The following is a 19,718-nucleotide window of genomic DNA, read 5'->3' on the forward strand; positions in this document are numbered from 1 at the left end:
CAAGTCCGGGACATGTGTAGAATAACAACAACCATTAGTAGACGACTTAGAGATAAGCAAAGAGGTTCATTGTTAACCATGCAGGGTTTAGGGCATAGGCAAAAAGTTGCCAGTTTACCCCTATTCAATAGACTTCATTTCAGAGTTTCCCCATTTCCTTTATTCAGACAAAAAGACACACGGATTCACTACATATATACACATTCATATATACTACTCAAAACAAAATAGGGCCCACCATCATTTTGCCCCTTAATTTATGTGCATACATGATTATTAAATTTTAACAATTAGTCGATGTTAAATTAGAGTTTTACACATTAAGTAAACACAGAATAACGTTTGGATTGTTTAATTTTATCGCAATACACTGAAATACACATTTTTAGAGAAAATGAGCACTAAGTAGACTGTCAATAAAAACTTTTATAGTCACTGTTTGTTTTTAATAAACTTGCCGGGAGCTTTTCTTTAGTATCGAGTAGGACCTCCTTTGCTCCGTATGCACTCTCTGAGCCTATCTGGAACACTCTCAATCAGATGAGTGATGTTTTGGTCGGGTATTCGTTCCCAACAGAGTTTCAGCGCGTTTATGAGGTCCTGTTGGCTGTTAACGTGGCTATGGGTCTCTTTAAGACTTCTTTTCAATTGATCCCATAAATGCTCAATCGAGTTGAGATCGGGACTCATTGCTGGCCAAGGTAAAACCGAGATATTGGCATCAGATTTATGTTACACATCGCCTTGAGAGCCTGGCAAAGTATAGATCCACTGCATTACTCCATCATGTCAAGTGTGGCGAATATGACATATGCTTCCATGCAAAGTAAATAAATATAGTATATCAAACAATATATATTACAGCGGTACATCGGTAGCAGAGCTCAGGTTCCTGACTGTTGACCAGGCGCTTGCAGACCTGGCTCAGTTCATCCAGTACGTGCAGAGCGACTACTTTGACAGTGGAAGGTTCAGGTGAGATCAGATAAGGCTGTTGATACTAATCCTTTTACTTTATAAATTTTCATGGCCCCCATTTTTAGGGCATTTCGTTCATCCCCAGTCATGTCTCACAGGTACTTGTTTGACTATTAATTTTTCACATGAGATTTTTATTTACAATTTCACTTTTTATTCGTCTTAATCTCACACGTTCTTTCCTTTTTTATCCAACATAAACTCTTCAACTCCTTTTCGTACTTTATCTTCTATACATCGCCTCTCTTCCCTTGTCTTACTTCAAAAATACTACATTAAAATTTTGATTTATTTCTGTTCTATTGTTTACCTTACTTTAACATTTAGTTTTACTATCTTTTAATTTACTTCTTAATCCTATATTCACATATTTTACGACCCGTCTCCATCACTTCACAGCAGTTTCCATTTCTAATATCATCATCATATCGATAGATGCCCACTGCTGGGCATAGGCTTACCCCAAAGATCACCACGGTCAACATACTTATTTACAGTTCTCTGTCACTACTGTACGTAATTAAAAATCTAAGATATATACACTCCCGTTAAACAATTTTTCTAGGATTACTTTTAACTTTATATTATTTTCAATATTTAAGTATAAAAATATGATTTTGATATTATATGCATGTAATAAAAAGCGATTATTATAAAATTACAAACAGACACTTCAATTTTATTTATTTATTATGATCCAGTGTATTTAGTTTGTACGTACAAACTAACAAAGTATTAGGTAAAAAAAAAAATTAAAGTTACAATAATTTACAAAGATACCTACATACTACATATCAAAGCATTGCGGTCGAAATCGGTTTCCTTGAGAAAGAAATAAAAGAAAATCGATTTCGGAAAACGACGAAATTCAAACATCAAATCGTGTTCACATAGTCTGTTTTTACTATATTTAATAGTATCCGTACATGTAGGTATATAGAAAAGATTATCATATACATGTTGATTCGTTATCTCATTTGCTGTCAATTGATATATGGTAAGAACCAACATCACCCACGTAGCTCGAAGAATTGCGCGTCTGAAATGACAGTGGGTGGAGCACAAAACCGGTCATAGTGGCGATCTTTGGGAGAAGCCTGTGCCCAGCTGTGGGCGTCTATCGACTGGAAAGAAGAAAAAGTATATATTTCACCTTAAAAAAATCAGACGTTTCAGAAATATTAAGCTATGGCGACTATCTCTCCGTGCAGAATTTGTACAGCTAGAAATTATTCGACTGTTTCATTACGATACAGTTTCAGAGTGATCGCTTTACACAGGGTGTCCAGAACCAATAAAACTATAACCTCTTTACATAAGGAAGGAAGGCGATGAAAGCAAGAAGGAATGAAAGAACAAAATGAAAGATATTGTGATGGAAATAAGTTAAGAATAAAAGTAATTGAGAAGTATGACAGTGAGTGAAGAATAATGATGAAAAATTTTAAAAACTTATTTGTAAACAAAGACCCTGATCCCAACTAATTAGGGATACGAGAGGCCTCCAATAGCGGGGAAAAAAAAACCTCTTTACATACCTCTTAAATATATAATTCTTAATTATAGTTAAAAAAATAAAGCTATTCATAAAACACATGTAATATACGTGTCTCCAAGGAGTCATGAAGAGTTAAAAACACATTTATTCCGCGAAGAGATATTACAACAGTTGTTGCTAAATTTAGACATTGTGTAAACAGTTGTTTACGTCCGTGACAAGGATATTGCCCACGGTCGCCGCCCACCCGCTGCGCTAACAAATTGCCGCATCCTCTGCGTTTAGCGTTTTCGTAAATCCACGTCAACATTCTCAGTTTAGTTTTTTAACGACTCCTCTGTTTACTGATGTACAAAATATATCAGAACTCATTATAATAAAAGCCGTAGAATGTCAACGGCTTGACATACTCCTTTCTATCTCCTGGATTTCAAAGACACCAGGTTGAAGACAGCTTGTACTCAACGCCTACTGATAACTAAAAAGTACTGACTTAGTGCCGAATAGTAAAATAACAAAAGAAATGCAAATAAAGAGTCTGTGATAATGTAGAAAGCTATGGTCTAGGAATGTAGATGAAGGAAGGAAGATCTGCAAACGAAAAATGACAGATCCTATGAAGCATAAAAGGAATGAATAGAAATAAATATGAAGGACAAAAGATAATGTAGAACATAAATCAAATAAAAACTGAAAGAACTCATTTTACCCGAATTTGTAACTTCCCTGTCCAAAACAATCAGAGGCTACGAGAGGACCTCAACACGGAGGTCATAAAAGAAAGCCCACGGATGACTTTAACATGACCATCTGTTCACGTTGCGGGAGGTTCTATACTGTGTTTGCTGGTCCGGGATTTTCACAGACCTTAAGGCCCCTTTGTCTGTCTATGCTGGGCGCTATGAAGCCTTCCTGATGCAGCTGGGTGAAGTACCTTTCGATCGTCTACGAATCTCCTTAGTCTTGTTTTCATAATTCATTATTGCAACAAAACGAACCAGGAACATAACCAGGTGTCAAGTACATTGAGTATAAGACCGTTGTAGATGGGAAGAAGATAGGAGAATAGTAGTCATTCATCGGACAAGACAGACCTGGGCTATATGCAAATCTATATTTACGTACCTGGATTATGTAGAGGGTAAAACGGAGCAAGGAGATTCCTTAATAAACAGACAGGAATATTACAAGTGTCATATTTAAATAAAACTTCCTCTTTGCGTAGTAACTGTACCAACTCTGTAAAGTATTTTATTTATATAATGTTCTTTATTGTACACGCTAGGAAACATATAAATAGTTTTATAATAATAAACAAAAGAGAACAATGGGCAGTCTTAACACACGAGGCAATTTCGTACAGACAACCATAATATGGAAACAGTAGAAGTATAAATAACGTGTACAAAACATACATACATATGTATATAAGATATATACTTATAATCAAAAAGGTATAAAAACTGATTTTGATCGCACTCGTCTCGGAAAGAATAAAGAAACGGAAAGAAAAGAAAAATGAACTAACAGATAAATAATCATAAGTCTAGTAAATATTTCCTAATTATTTTCTTAAAAATATGTAGTGACATAACATGTATATGTTGTATATGATAGGTCCAAAAAATGGACGACAAATTTGCGTTCGAAAAGGAATCAGTGAACCTCGCAGCTAGACGTTCCTTTAAATGAATAGAAGTATATAACGTGCGATTTAAAATGCACCTAACGCCATCTAGTACAAAATAAAGTAACTCTGAATGCCTCAAGTTGATAATCTTTCTTGCAAGTTTATCAAGTTAGTCGTGAAGCTTTGAACCATTTATTTTAGGTTTACTTCAATATATCAAACTATAAAGTTTTTATATCCATTATTTCATATCTCAATATTTGTTATGTGCGTATATTTTAAACTAGACTTTTCGATGTAAGATTAATTATGAAAGTCATGCTTGATTATTGTTCATGCTCGAAGATCCTTTGAACATTATCACCAGCATACAGACACCTACTTCAAATAAGCCCCTAATAGGGGAACTAACAACAGTAAAATTCGGCAAATGTCTCTCATCGTGGCCTATATATAGCAGAGTTTCTGATAGCTAGTATTTCGATATAAGATTAATTCTGAAAGTCATGCCTAATTACTGTACATTCTTGAAGTTCCTCTGAACATTATCACCAGCATACAGACACCTACTTCAAATAGGCCCTTCATAGGGTGACTGCCGACACAGTAAAATTCGGCAAATGTCTCTCATCGTGGCCTATATATAGCAGAGTTTCTGATAGCTAGTATTTCGATATAAGATTAATTCTGAAAGTCATGCCTAATTACTGTACATTCTTGAAGTTCCTCTGAACATTATCACCAGCATACAGACACCTACTTCAAATAGGCCCTTCATAGGGTGACTGCCGACATAGTAAAATTCATCAGATGTCTCTCATCGTGGCCTATATATAGCAGAGTTTCTGATAGCTAGTATTAATTGCATTTCATGTCAGGGGGGGCAAGGTGTCGCTGGTGGGATGTTCGTACGCGGGCAGTATGGCCACGTGGATGCGCCTGGCATACCCTCACCTCGTGACAGCCGCCTTCTCCGACAGCGGACCACTACACGCCCAGGAGGACTTCCCTGGTGAGTTCCTCAGTGCTTGAATATCCTCATTACATTATCCCTGTGCAATCACACTTTATAAAGTGATCACTATGAAACATATTAGTATAATATATATATGTATATATATATATATATTATAGTAATATGTTTCCTTTATCCAAAATTTTGGTCAGTATTATCTGGCCCTGCAGACATACTGTCACAAATTCTTACTATGTCGCATACCTTAAAAAATATATGTCATTAATAATATATACATAAAATTATATATTTCAAATATTTGCAAAGAAAAAGTATTAGTTGATCCATCTTCTTAGTTTTGTCTTCTTGTCAGAGCTATTGTGAACATGGAAATCATTACACAGTTCTTCTAGAATATTCCGGCTTCTTTACCTCACCGAGATACTTCGTGAGCATTCATTTTTAGGATCCCGATACGGTCATCGAAGCTAGACGATCTTATGGTTTAAAGCTATTCTCTATATCTTCATCTTTTTTCGTAATAATAATCATCATCTTAGCTTGAGGGTATATACTTCTGTATATAAGATATTCTTCTCCATACATTTTCAATTAACTCACGATAAGTTTGTCGGTTCGTTCTTCACTGGTGGAGTCTAGACTCCAGAACATTTGGTAGATAATAATTGAAATACAGCTTCTAGTGTATGATAGATGAATATCTTGGCTCACAGAATACCTGGAGGTGATAGCGGAAGCGCTGCGAGTGCAGGGCAGTCATCACTGCGTGGAGAGCATCGCTGAGTCCGTGCAGAAAGTTCACCAAGAGCTGAAGACGGAAGCCGGCGCCGCCAGGATCTCGCGATTGTTCAAGTATCAAAATTAATTCATCCTCATACAATATGTGATAGATATATAGTTATGATTTACTGTATATTTGGCTTGAATGAACTATGTACATAAAAATTACTCAACAAGCACGGAGTTCCAATAGTGAAGGGTGACATTTAACAGAATTTGCGTTTAGAATTTAAATAAAAATAAAATCACTATAGTGAAAAATTTATTTTAGTAAAAATTAAGAAGAACGCTTGTGCGTATATTATAATTCAAAATTAAATATTTGTTAATGGCTTATAAGACATAATGAGAAATTTTAAAAAATAGTATATGACAGTACGTAGTGAATATACAGGGTGATGGTTACAGGTATAAAATATTTACAGGGTTTAATGTACAGTACAGATCTATTTATATACACTCTTTGTAAAGAAATCAATCTGGCATATGTCACTTTTTCCATTGGAATGCAACAAGCTAATAAGTTCTCTCAAAAAAAAATATAAATAAATGATTAAGCAAAACTGTCTTTGTAAACTCAGACAGGGGTTGTATGAATAGACCCCAATGGTAAAGGCCAAAAAGATATAACACCAGGCTATATAAAGCCTATAGGGATAGATATTAAATAATAATTATTTTTTCAAACATATATTCAAATTTATGAGGCTCTGAAAGAATGCCGAAATTGAGACTTTAGTAGCACAGCCAAACATCATTGGCAAATATAAAGCTCAACGAATCCGCTGGCTTGGTCACTTGGAGCGAATGGGATCGGATCGGAGCGTGAAGGTCCAGTGGAAGACCAGTGGGTAGACCCAGGTATCGCTGGATCGATCGCGTTAAGGCAGACTTGCGCGAATTGAATGTCAACCAATGGCAGACGATGGCGCAAGATAGAGGAAAGTGGAAGTCTCTCGCTTCGGAGGCCAAGACACACTTTGGGTCACTGAGCTAGCGGAGTAGTAGTATATTCAAATTTAATTACGTAGTGATCAGAAATTTGAAAGATTTTCCTTATTTATATGGTCAAAAGGTTTTATATTAATCCTGAAATCATTGATTTTATAATAGGCAATATCGTACATTAAATGGCAGCAAATTACCAATCATAACCTTTATACCTGCAACCTGTATACAGTATATAATATATATATATATATATATATATATATATATATATATATATATATATATCACCTGTATACAGGCCTATGGTACACAGTTCCTGTACTAACAAATAAAAGGTATACCTCTCCCTGCAGTACCTGTTCGCCTATAAACGGGTCAGACCCGCTGGACGTGGCTACCTTCTTCTGGTTCGGCGTGACGGAGACCTTCGCGTATCTGGTGCAATACGCAACTCCTGGAGACATCGCCACCGCCTGCGCAGTTCTCACCGACGTCAACGTCTGTAAGTATTAACAGGGAACAGATATTAGCAAAATAACCAAGGCCAGCGAATAATTGCTCGTAGCTTTGCTGGTCCAAACTGGCAGTGGACGACGTACGACATGGTTAAGGTTGTATCAAGTCTCCCGATGCGGGCAGCACAGGACCGGTGGTCGTTGCGATCTTTGGGCGAGGCAAGTGCCCAGCAGTGGGCGTCTACGACTGAAAAGAAGAACAAAATATATTATTAGCAGAATGACTAAGGTCAACGAGCTCGTGGGATTGCTTATCCGTAGTGGCAGTGGACATACCACGTAGCTTGTACAACCGATGGTCGGAGCCGAAGATTCTCGAGTGGCGATCATGACCTAGTAGACGCAACGTGGGTAAGAAACCCTACCCCCCACTAGGTGGATCTACGACATAGTTATGGTTGTATCAGGTCGCCAGAAGCAAGCAGCGCAGGACCGGTGGTCGTTGCGATCTTTGGGCGAAGCACGTGCCCAGCAGTGGGCGTCCATCGGCTGAAGAGAAGAAGAATAACAAGAAATTATTAGCAGATTGACCAAGGTCGACGAGCTCGTGGGATTGCCCGTCCAAAGGGGCAGTGGATTGAATACATAGCTCGGTCGTCGTGGTGATCTTTACGATAGGGCTATACTTTGATATCGAGGCCTAATTATTGGCGAACGATAAAAAGTACCCGGCAGTTGATTTGGCACATGTATTTTTTTCGGTGCCGTTTATAAAGTGTTTTACCGATTCCAATCGCTAATATTAAAAATCTAAGGGTTAAGCCTATGTCCAACAGTGGGATGGGCGCAAAAAAAGTTATGTACGTATATCTTTTGTAGATATTACAGAAATGTACTCCTATATATTGTGATAGAATATTAGATGCATGTATATAGAATATAGGACTGCCAGGGGAATCAATAAGTCTGTTCCTGATTAATTCCGTAAAAACACCAGGTTCTGCACAACTTTCACTAGCGGATCCCAGGTTACTTCGGCCACATAGCGCGTGAATATACAGAAATGCATAGAACTACGGATCCAGAAACTTTTATTTTCAAAGTAATTGAGGAGTTTCTTCCTGCTTCTCCCACATCACTATAACAAATAAATAAATAGATAAAAATTTGACGAACAAGAAAAGCCTGTCAGAAACTCAACAGCTCTTTTTAAATTAAATGTAACAAGTTTTGTTATGTACAATATAATCAATATGTAAATGAGTCAACTAAATTCCATACATTTCTCTCGACTAAAAACACTTTTATTTAATAATAGGTTATTAAATTTAGATTTAAAACTAAGTAAGGGAAGGTCTAAAATATGTTGTACAACATTATTATATATATAACATATACACTTTTAACCATAAAGAACTTGTTGTTTATGAAACAAAATTTAAGCGCTACAAGTTTATTTTCATTTCTTGTATTTATCATGTGTCTATCACAACTATTTATGTAAGTATTTAAATGAGTCTGTAGAAACAACCTTCAGAAAAACAATCTAATATATTAAATTCTCGTGTCACGGTGTTTGAACTTGAACTCCTCCGAAACGGCTTGACCGATTTTTACCAAATTTTACATGCATATTCAGTATGTCTGAGAATCGGCTACTATCTATTTTCCATACCCCTAAGTGATAAGGGTGGTTCACCCCTATATTTAATTTTTTAAACAATTTTTTTGGTTTTTATTTTATTATGATACAGCATACAAAAATACATACAAACCTAAATTTTCACCCCTCTACGATCAACCCTTATCTTACATTTGTTAATTAAAAACTTTAATTTTTTTTGCAAAACAACGTTTGCGGGATCAGCTAGTTTTAAAATAGAAATCTCAAGTAAAAATATATTAACAAAATGGCAACCTACTATAAAAAAAAGCAAATCATTATACGAGCAAATTCTTTTTTTAAAATTTCCAACTATTTATTTTGGTATGATGAAACATCTATTGAAGTCAGTTTTTTCCAGCGGACCCTTCTGAACGTCTTGCCAACTGGATAACCCAACAGTCATGGACCCAGCCCTGTATTCAGGCGAGCTACGCGGCTCAAGTGGCAGCACACACCAACACCAGCTATGATGCCCAGCAGGCCGTCAGTAAGTGACTTTGCATGTCTGATGTTCCTCAAACACCCCCTACTTTGTAGCTGACATTGAAGATATATCCAATAGCATCGTTCTCGTAAATAACGCAGTAACAATATCCCAAGATCCATACAGAATCAACAACTGAGTGAATATATATTTCAATTGTAAAACAATGATATGGACATAAAAGGTTTTATTATTATTTACACTTAAACCATTGATACAAGGCTTTTAAACGTGTCCTTATCTGAGAAATTACTTTTTGACCTCCCTCTCTTCGTGACATTTATTATTTCCATCTGATGGTGAGGTCTGCCTTGCAATTCGTTCTATTCGACGTTACATTTTCGGAAACTTTGCAGAACCGCATGTCTTTATTGACCACATCCATACATCTAGTTTCCGGTCGCCCTCTGGTTCTGGAACCTGGTATGTTGAGATTGAATACGACTTACTTTCGTACTCTGGGGGTCTACTCTTTATGTGTACAAACGAACGTATTCTGCTTTCTTGAAGGTATCCGCGATATCACATACACCGAGACTAAAGAAAAGAAGCAACTTTTTGGCCATAGTATCTATAACAAAAGAGAAGTGACACTGGTGAACTGTGACCTTTAGTGACCTCCAAAGTACATTCACACTACACCAGTGTTCACTCTTGGACATAGGCCTCCTTCATATGTTTTCAATAAGACCGATTGTATGCAGCCTTCCTCTAGCACTACATATGATAGGAAGAAGGTACAAAATATATTACCTTAATCTTTGTACAGTACCTGGCGATAAATATTGTACATCGACCTTTGGAAAGAGACAATCGGCTAATTTCGGCTTCGTAGAGCGTTATCTCTGTCACACGAAATACAACGACAAATGTCACATAGATAGTGTGGGACAGAGATAGTGCTCTATGAAGCCAATATTAGCCGATTGTCTCTTTTCAAAGGTCTTAATATTACACATCGACCTTTGGAAAGATACAATCGGCTAATTTCGGCTTCGTAGAGCGTTATCTCTGTCGCACGAAATACGACTGACAGAACGTCACATGGGTAGTGTATGACAGAGAAATTAGCCGATTGTCTCGTTCCAAAAGTCGATGTGCAATATTTATTGCCGGGTTCTGTATGTCCATCTAGAAAAGCATTTACAGAATCGTAAACAAGCTCCTTCTGTACTATCTTATCCTCTGCTGTCCTGAAAATAGCAACAGAGTCCAGTGATTGATTTGACTTGTTCAGACTAGCATATGACCACGTGGTCTTTTACAATCATGCCCTTCATTTAGTAATTTGCCTAAGTTACCAAGCAGGCGATGCATCTAAAGTAACTTAATAGTAAGTTGGTTTTATATGACCTTATTGCAGCATTAATTATTCTAAAAATAAATTTTATTATAATATTTTCCGTTTGAGTTTCTAATTGCAAACAAAATGTCCACTTATACACTATCATAATTAAAATCGCACATTTCAAACTAACTCTTTTCAGTTGATTAAATTTTAGTTAATTCAACCCATCACAACTGTGATTTATTCCTAATTGTTCCTAGATTTGCTATCGATTTGGAACAGACGTTACTGTCCCTGCAGTGCTGTCTAGAATTCCAAACGGAATAAATACATATAGTGATTACAATTGAAATGTTATAATTAAAGTAACAGATATAGCTGGATTTGTATATTTAAATGGGTTAAATGGCAGCTGGCAGACCTCATAAGACGCAGAAGGAAAGATAGAAGATAATAAGTGCAGTAATTAAGTGTAACAGAACCGCGTAAGAAGACATTGTAATATATTAAGTTATTATAAATTTCCAATTTTTTAAAAAAGAAAATGAAAAATTTAAACGGTGTATAAAATAACACGAAATAGAAAATTTGAAAGCAAAAAAAAACAAGAACAGTTAATTTGAAATAATTAAAATTTCAATAAATTGGCCAGGAATGACAGGTGATGCGTGAATGTAATGTATGGTGGCAGATGAAGTAAGAAAGAGATATATTGTGAAAGATGAGAGAGAGATAGAGCGAAAATATGAAGGTTTATATCCCTGTCTCAAAAATAATACGTGGGAACGAGAGGCCTCCGATAGTTCATAAAAATATTTCAAAGTGAAAAATAATGTTAATATATGCAATAAAAACATAGTTCACGGTGTGGTAGGAAAATGGGTAAATTGTTTGCAGAACTATGATCAATAAAATGACATGTTTTTGGTACGCAGTGCGACTATGGACGTACCAGACCTGCGTGGAGTACGGCTGGTACCAGACAACGAACGGTGAGGAGCATCCCTTCCTGTCCACGGTACCGCTTAGTTACTTCCATCGCATGTGCCGCGATTTCTTTGGGGACAAGTGAGTCGTTTTTATCTTATTTTTAGCTTATTTTTAGACAAACTTTCATCACATTGCTTCATTTTTATTTTTGTTTAATCTATAAACTTACCATATTTTTATTAGTCAAACTTTCCTTAAACATTAAATAAATCATTCGTATGAGATGCAACTTTACAATTACAGCGACAATTTTTACTAACAAAATCCTAAAAGTTTATTGGTTTATTTTGTTTATTTATTTTTAATATCACAGCCACTTTCTGGCCTCTTATTCGTCACCTATCATGGGTGGACAATGTATTTATGTATATGATAATTTTTCAAATAAATTATATGCCATACTCATCTTTCGTCCTTCTCGATGTCATTCATTCTTTCCTCTTATGTCTTTATAGGTAATAGATTCAGGTTACTCTGCGGAAGTCCATCCTAAGTAAGAAAAAGACTAATATATAGCTACTTCAGCTATGTAGCAGTAGTCGTGCAATATAGTGCACCGCCCGCCAGCCCGCTGATAAATGTGCAAAAAATGCGATTTACACAACTACCACTGCTAAACCACTCAACACATGTTACACCCCTCCACGGGGCATCCTCAGGAGCAATATTACACCGATTACAAGCGGGCACTCTTACTGTCACAACGGAAGGTCTAACAAATGATCAAGTTTGATTATCTTATTAATTATGTTTGCATAAGTAATCCTCTAGTCCTGGGTGGGCAACTTTTTTAATAAACGTACCAATTTAAACTTTAATATTACTAACCGAGTCGCATATAAAGTCGAATTCGTTATGTATTTTTTAAACAAGTCACTGTGTAAGTCGTCAAAAACAAATTATTTCGGTTTAGTATGTATTACTATTTGATAATAATAATATATAGATAATTACTAGTGTTTTTTCTTTACGTCTGAACTCGATTCTCATGACGTGGGCAAGAAATTCTTCGAACGTTACAGAGCAATACATTACTCTGGAGAGTGTATGTGCAGTGCACTATATCGTTGGGAGTGCCGCGTGCGGGAGGGCACGGTAATGCATTTCGGAGTGCTCTTATACTCTCGAAGAGTCAATACGAGGAGTGACTGCACTTGCTAAGCGCGGCAATACTCGCATACAGGGTGATTGTTTATGTAAAAGCTTGAAAAGGCTGAATGTATAGCTCATTTTTCAGCAATAAGTTTTTAAACCTATTTACAACCATGCCGTAGATTATTCTGAAATATGTTACATTAATTTATTTATGGTTCCTTTGGCCATTAGGTCTCATTACAACACAAAGTCTAAATAGAAGTGTTTAAGAGGACAATCAATCAATTAAAATCACGCGTCGAGAATTATAGTGCGCTCTCTTTCGCACGATGTGTATAAAGAATAACATATTTAATGGAATCAGGCGTTATTTTACAGTAGTCCATCCTAAGTAAGAAAAGTAGCAATATTTAGCCACTTCCGCACATGCAGTGGTAGTCGTGCAACAAAGTGCACCGCCCGTCAGCCCGCTGATAAATGCGTATGCGGCAGACAATGCGAATTACACAACTGTCACCGTTAAATCACTCAACACGTGTTTCACCCCTCCACGGGGAGAGTCTCCGTCCCACTCTGAGTTTGGCACTAATCGGTGTAGCATAACTTCTGAGGATGTCCCGGTGCACTTTGTTGCGCGACTACCACTGCATGTGCGGAAGTGGCTAAATATTGGTCTTTTTCTTAATTAAAGAATTGCATTTCTGTGGGATTCCCCTTTTCGATGCGCCGCTGGTGATGACGTAATGTTGCTCCTACATATTTTTTTTCTTTGAAATGCAGTACAATGTTTGCAGCGACAGATAATAAACAATAATTAATTTAAAAATGTAGTTATATCGAACTTTGAAAATTTTACTTACAATATCATCATTGCGCTAGTTATTATTTCTGTGTGTTTCATGGGATTGAATCCGCGACCTTCAATAAATCAGACATTCTCACCATTAGGCTACTGATCTCCTAATCCTTTAGCCCGAGTTCACTAAGTAAGAGGGTCTACAAGGGCGTTGACAAGCGTTTAGAGTGAAGGCCTTGGTGGGGCAGAAACGTGAAACGGTCTAATATTGCTGTGGTACAGCCAGGATTCCGGGGTAGATACTGTTTCTTCCCGGGATGCGTCTTGGCAGAGTACTGAGGAGCAGCTGTGAGTTTCGTAAAATATCCTGCGGCCCCCTTAAGCTACCGAAGAGGATCACCGAGAAAGTTGTATTAGGTTGGAATTCCACGAGGAGTCGCGGGAGTTTAGGGTGGGGGCCCTAAACTCCCACTACCTTCGGCGACTCTGAGGCGGACGATGGTTCGACGTGGTCTCGAACCATCGTGTTAGCACCACGAGGGTTTCGGGGGTAGCGTATCCACGCATACCCCGGGACGGGCTATCGAAAAATATCACGGCGCGAGGGAAGACCGCGTGGCGATCCCTGACCGGGAGATACCGCGGTCCCCCGTTAAACGCAGAGGGCGACCACCGGGGGGGGTTTTAGTGGGTAGGAATCCCACATACCCCTGTCCTCCCCGCAGAGGCAGGGCGTCTTGAATACCAAAAGATTTCTCCCACCGAAACAAACAAAAAAAAAGGTTGGAATTCCACGTACCCCTGTCCTTCGCCCATAGGACAGTGCATCTTGTGTCCATCCTGAACATTTCACTTCTAATACCAAAAAAAGGCAACCAATCTCCTTGTTATTCGCCATAGCTTGAATGACTCCAGCTATATGACGCAAGTATTGATGTCTAAAACCACAAATTATGATTCAAGATGACAATTATAGTACAAAACAAATAAATTTTAAATAACAACGTGGCTATGACGTACTTCGACCGCAATTACTTGCACTGTGTAAATATTTAGAAGTGGAATTCAGAAAAAGGATTTTCTAGTTGTCACCATGTCAGCTTATAGACGCCCTTATGGGTCTCCCCCAAAGATCGCGTGACGATGTCGACAATATAGCTGAAGCGGTGCATTCTCATCGTCTTGTACTAAGGAATAAATCAGTAAAGAGCCAAACCTTCGAAATCGTAAAGATCGAAAAATTTATAAAAAAGAAAAATCCATTTATTCATAAGAAAAATAACTATATAAGCAGTGCTTTTTATTAAGTTATTATTTTTAAATAAAGTAAAAAATCAAATATTTAATGGAATCAGGCGTTACCTTGCGGAAGTCCATCCTAAGTAAGAAAAGGACCAATATTTAGCCACTTCTGCACATGCAGTAGTAGTCGTGCAACAACACAGAGTGGCACTAATCGGTGTAACATAACTCCTGAAGATGCCCCGTGGAGGGGTGAAACACGTGTTGAGTGAATTAACCGTGGCAGTTGAGTGATTCGCATTGTTTGCCGCATACGCGTTTATCAGCGGGCTGGCAGGCGGTGCACTTTGTTGCACGACTACCAGTGCATGTGCGAAAGTGGCTAAATATTGGTCCTTTTCTTACTTAAAAAATCAAAATTTTTAAACATATTCTTATGACTCTAACAACATAATATAACTTGTTTTAATTTTGAAAGACGATTCTAAATTTTCATTTGTTGCTGACCTTTTCATTTACTTTTAGTATTATATATGCAAGACAAAAGACATACACCCCGGTAATTATATATTTAAGTATATATATAATGTATACCCACACAAACATATTCTATGATACGTAAACGTATTTTTAAACCTCTTCAAAAAAAATATATGTGTGTGTTTGGGTGTGTGTGATCGCAAGGCAACCATTGCACACAAACTGGCGCACAACCTGAAGATGGCACACGGAAGGTTGCATTAAATTTAATGTTAAAAACTAGACATTAGGACATTAGGGCGTCGTTGAAACGAAAAAGATATCAATGACTTAAAAAAATTATTAGATGACTTCAATTTTGTTTTAAATAGTTTAAGAGACAACACTGTAACATGCAAAAATTCGAGCAAAAAAAATCAGAAATATTAAACGTAAATATGAAAACAAAGGTACAGATGCTGATGTCTGGGGAATATAGATCATATTTTAAATAAAAGTCAAAATCAATATAAATTCCGTTACAAATCTCTCTATCTTTAAATATACAGGTACGTAATTTAAGATATGTTTACAAACTTAAGTAACTTTTCACAGTTTCGACGAGAATTTCCTCCGCCAGGGGATAAAGCGGACAAATCTACTGTTCGGAGGTCTAACTTTCATGCCGGACGGCGTGGTGTCGGTCGCCGGCGGGCACGACCCCTGGTCGCCGGCGGGCACGACCCCTGGTCGCCGATGGGACCCAACGCGACGCACGCGACCCCGCTGGCGCCCGTATACGTGGCCTCCCAGGTGTCCCACTGCCGAGCCATCAGGTACAAGCACGAAAATAATTCTAACAGATGTTAAAATAAGCAACAAGAAGCAGAAACCAGCGTAACTCAAATCTTCAACAAAATTCTAGTTTAAAATTACCCTTTCATTTGTAATTACTGTATTTGATAGTAAGATACTTTTCTCTTTACATTTCGTTTACTGCAAACCATAGAGCTACAGATATCACCTATCGTGGTGATCAATCTTGCACCTATATTGAATGAATTCCCGCGCCCTGGACTATGTCGTCAGTCTAGTTAGTGAAGAGCCTGTTCACGTTGCGTCTACCAGCTTGTGGTCTTCACTCGACTTTTCTCACTATAAGAAGAGATCACAAGCTTCAGAATTGAGAAAGATGCTAGGATTATCTGTTTTATAAGCTTTACTCGATATAAATGATAGCTTGCCCAACAGGTCAGGCGATAGACGCCCATTGCCGGGCAATGGCGCCATGATGTCACAACCTTTGCGCAACCTTAACTATCTCGTCGGTCCGTTTAGTGGGAGGTCTGGTCTACCCACAAAGAGTCCACCAGCTTGTGGTTGCCAATTCAGACCCGAACACAATGTGTCCTTTCCGCTGCCACTAGAAACAATCAAGTCTTAAAACGTCAATGACCTTTTATGTCATTATTAAAGATGTAAGCATATGTATAAACAAGATTGATATAATTTCAAGAAATTTATCTTTTGGTGTTCAATTTAAAATAACTTGACAACTAACCACCTGTAGAAGGATGAATATAGTATATGGTAACATAAACTGAGACTGGAAGTGTTACACCTGCTGCTCGATGGATTTCATACGTATCTTTTTAATAAATAAAACATATAGTAGTGATAAATACATAGAACTGTTTTATCACACTTTCTCCAAACTATACTAGATGGCGCTAGTCAATAAGCCTCATATACGCAGTACTGTTTTACCGACATTTTGTTCTCTTTAAAAACTATACGCGTGTAATATGTGCTCCCAAAAACAACAATGATTTATAACAAAAATATTGTTATTGTCTTTCTATTCCTTGAAGAGCAGCCTACCACTGTCATATTTAACAACAATTCTATTGAAAAATGGGTAAAAATACCGGCAAAAGCCGGGCACTAATATAGCATAGATAACACTGAAATCCAATTAGAGTTTAATCGAAGTATTTTAAGAAGATTTAAAATAATATCAGAGCTTAAATTTAGGAGTACCTAGAATCCTTGCAAGCGTATTTTTATTAATAAATTAAATATATTCCTTGTTTTTAAAATAAAGAAAGTCCATAAGCCATGTCTTAACTAAAATATAAATGTACACAGTTCATTATACGAACGTTACAAAGTCTCCTATATCTTTATAAACATAAATTTTTGGTCATTTCGTTGATTCATATATTCACTTAGTTTATAAATTTAATATCAACTAAATTTCCAGATCTACCAAAGACAGCGAAACAGAGCAGCTGGAAGTAATTAAACAATCAGTGCTGAGAAACATGCAAGAGTTTTTGGCGGGAAAACCGCCGACCACGCCTGACAGCTCGGCCGCCATCTTGACACCCGTGTTGTTCACTTTGATTGTCACTTTTGTTTCTCTCGTACTATAGAATATAGGTTTAAAATCATTTATGGATTCCTATAATAAATATTGCGTATCCATTTTAGAAAACTGTTAATTTATTTTAGTAATAGTTAATAAGCGCCTTTAAGTTACAAAGGTTTAATATTTGCAATACAATTCCGAACTAATAGTGATATCTGCTAACTTTATTATATTTTATTTATTATATCTATTGTATTGTTCTAATAAAAATAAAATCATAATATGTATTTGCTTATCTAGAGTAAAAACATATATAAAATAATTTTTATCAACGTTTTTATTCGAACTTTTTTTCTTTAATAAGGTTAGTTTTATGAAAGTCATGGTAAAAATTTCTTTAGGAGACAATATCGTAATTTTACTTAACGCTATAACAAACTGTCAAAGGTTATCATTACAACATTCATTGCGATTCTAAATAATTATTTGTTTGAATTTTTTGTGAACATAGAAAAAGTGAACCTTCTGATGTTTCTGCATTACTTGAACCTTTCAGCAGGTAAGTTATTATATAACAGTCATAAGTAAGAAAAGGACTAATATTTAGCCACTTCCGCACATGCAGTGGTAGTCGTGCAACAAAGTGCACCGCCCGCTGCCCGCTGATAAATGCGTATGCGGCAAACAATGCGAATCACACAACTGCCACAGTCAAATCACTCAACACGTGTTTCACCCCTCTAGGGGGCATCTTCAGGAGTTATGTTACACCGATTAGTGTCTTACACAGAGTGAGCTCAGTCCGTCGCCGCTTGTTATTTATATGCCACCTCCTCCCCCACTACTACCCAAAGTCACGAAAAATCAAACTCACCTTAGTTTATGATAATAGTATATATTATTGAATAATAATAAATGCAGATGTGATGCCAGAGCCAAGAAATCGGCAAACTTTTAATTCATATTTGCATCAAGACAAGGAAGGTTCTAAAAGAGAAAGATAGGAAAACAGTAAAAAAGACGTAATTAAATTCAATGAAACAAAAAGTTTTTTGAAAGATGCCAATGAAGTTAAATATAACAGTATATGTATAATATTTTCTTATTCATTTAATCGTCTAACAAGAAATTCGTGCCGTATAAAACATGCATTTTATCAGCTTCGCTGCCGGAGCGTCTTGAACATGGGAGTCAGTCAGAAGCCTATTTACTTTTTTGTTGTTTATTTGTCTTAAAAGAATTTAAATGTTATTGAGTATCATTTGCATATATAAGGTAATTAAAGTAAAAAAATAAAATCAAACGTATCACGCGCCGGCGCGAGACCGGCACTGCGAAAGGAATTCTCGGTTAGTGCCGGGTCCCGCGTTTTTCGCACGCGGCGTAACCTTTCCCGTACTCATATTGCAGTCGCAATAAAAACATTATAAAAGATAACTAATAATAACTCACAAAGGTTGGTTCACTCATAAATTCTGTGACTCGCGTTGCCATAAAACCGTGGTCTAAGTTGTTCATATCGATTTGATTTATTTTCAAAATATGTAAAAGCGCCATCTGTTGAAAACCTTTGTAACTTATAAAACAGTATACATTATTAAAGTTATATATTGTAATTAATATAAATTAGATTACTACTAAAGTCTTGAAGGAAAAAGGATTTTCTGTAACAGCTGTTCCGTATTAATTTGTTCGCATTGTCATGTGTCATACAGAAAAGAGATATCAATGCTATTAATAATAAGTGTCCTAAAGTATCTTAAATAACTTCCGAAATGACCTATTTAGTTATAATTTAATACGCAGGGTCGTACAGAGAAAAAACTTATAAAAAGTTAAATACGCCCACAAAATACATACACGATTTGAATACCACTCCCAAGACTCAAAGCCATGTCAATCTCTTCCGCCGGAAATATACCTCAATGAGGTAGCTATTTTGGCTACCAACCTCCGTACAGCCTCCGGACCATCAGAGCGCTTTCTGGTAGCAGTGGAGCATTCAGTTCTCGTCGCCCTTAAGCCTGAATTTTAAAAAAAAAATAAAGAAATGAGCAAT

At 36.8% G+C, this 19,718-nt stretch overlaps 1 protein-coding gene across 1 annotated transcript in view; it reads left to right on the plus strand.

The window, feature by feature from the left end:
* LOC137925010 (putative serine protease F56F10.1) overlaps positions 1–17,723 on the plus strand; it is a 39,417-nt gene extending 21,694 nt beyond the window's left edge. The window contains 9 exon segments of the mRNA XM_068768438.1: positions 865–975; positions 4,985–5,118; positions 5,796–5,934; positions 7,167–7,315; positions 9,293–9,421; positions 11,642–11,774; positions 15,904–15,991; positions 15,994–16,124; positions 17,552–17,723. Of these exon segments, the coding sequence (XP_068624539.1) occupies positions 865–975; positions 4,985–5,118; positions 5,796–5,934; positions 7,167–7,315; positions 9,293–9,421; positions 11,642–11,774; positions 15,904–15,991; positions 15,994–16,124; positions 17,552–17,723 (1,186 nt within the window).
* The last annotated feature ends 1,995 nt before the right edge of the window (positions 17,724–19,718 follow it).

Source organism: Battus philenor, unplaced genomic scaffold, assembly GCF_028537555.1.
Source record: "Battus philenor isolate CCGP_79_NKW_IND1 unplaced genomic scaffold, ilBatPhil1.0.hap1 SCAF_25, whole genome shotgun sequence".
NCBI classification, from domain to species: domain Eukaryota; kingdom Metazoa; phylum Arthropoda; class Insecta; order Lepidoptera; family Papilionidae; genus Battus; species Battus philenor.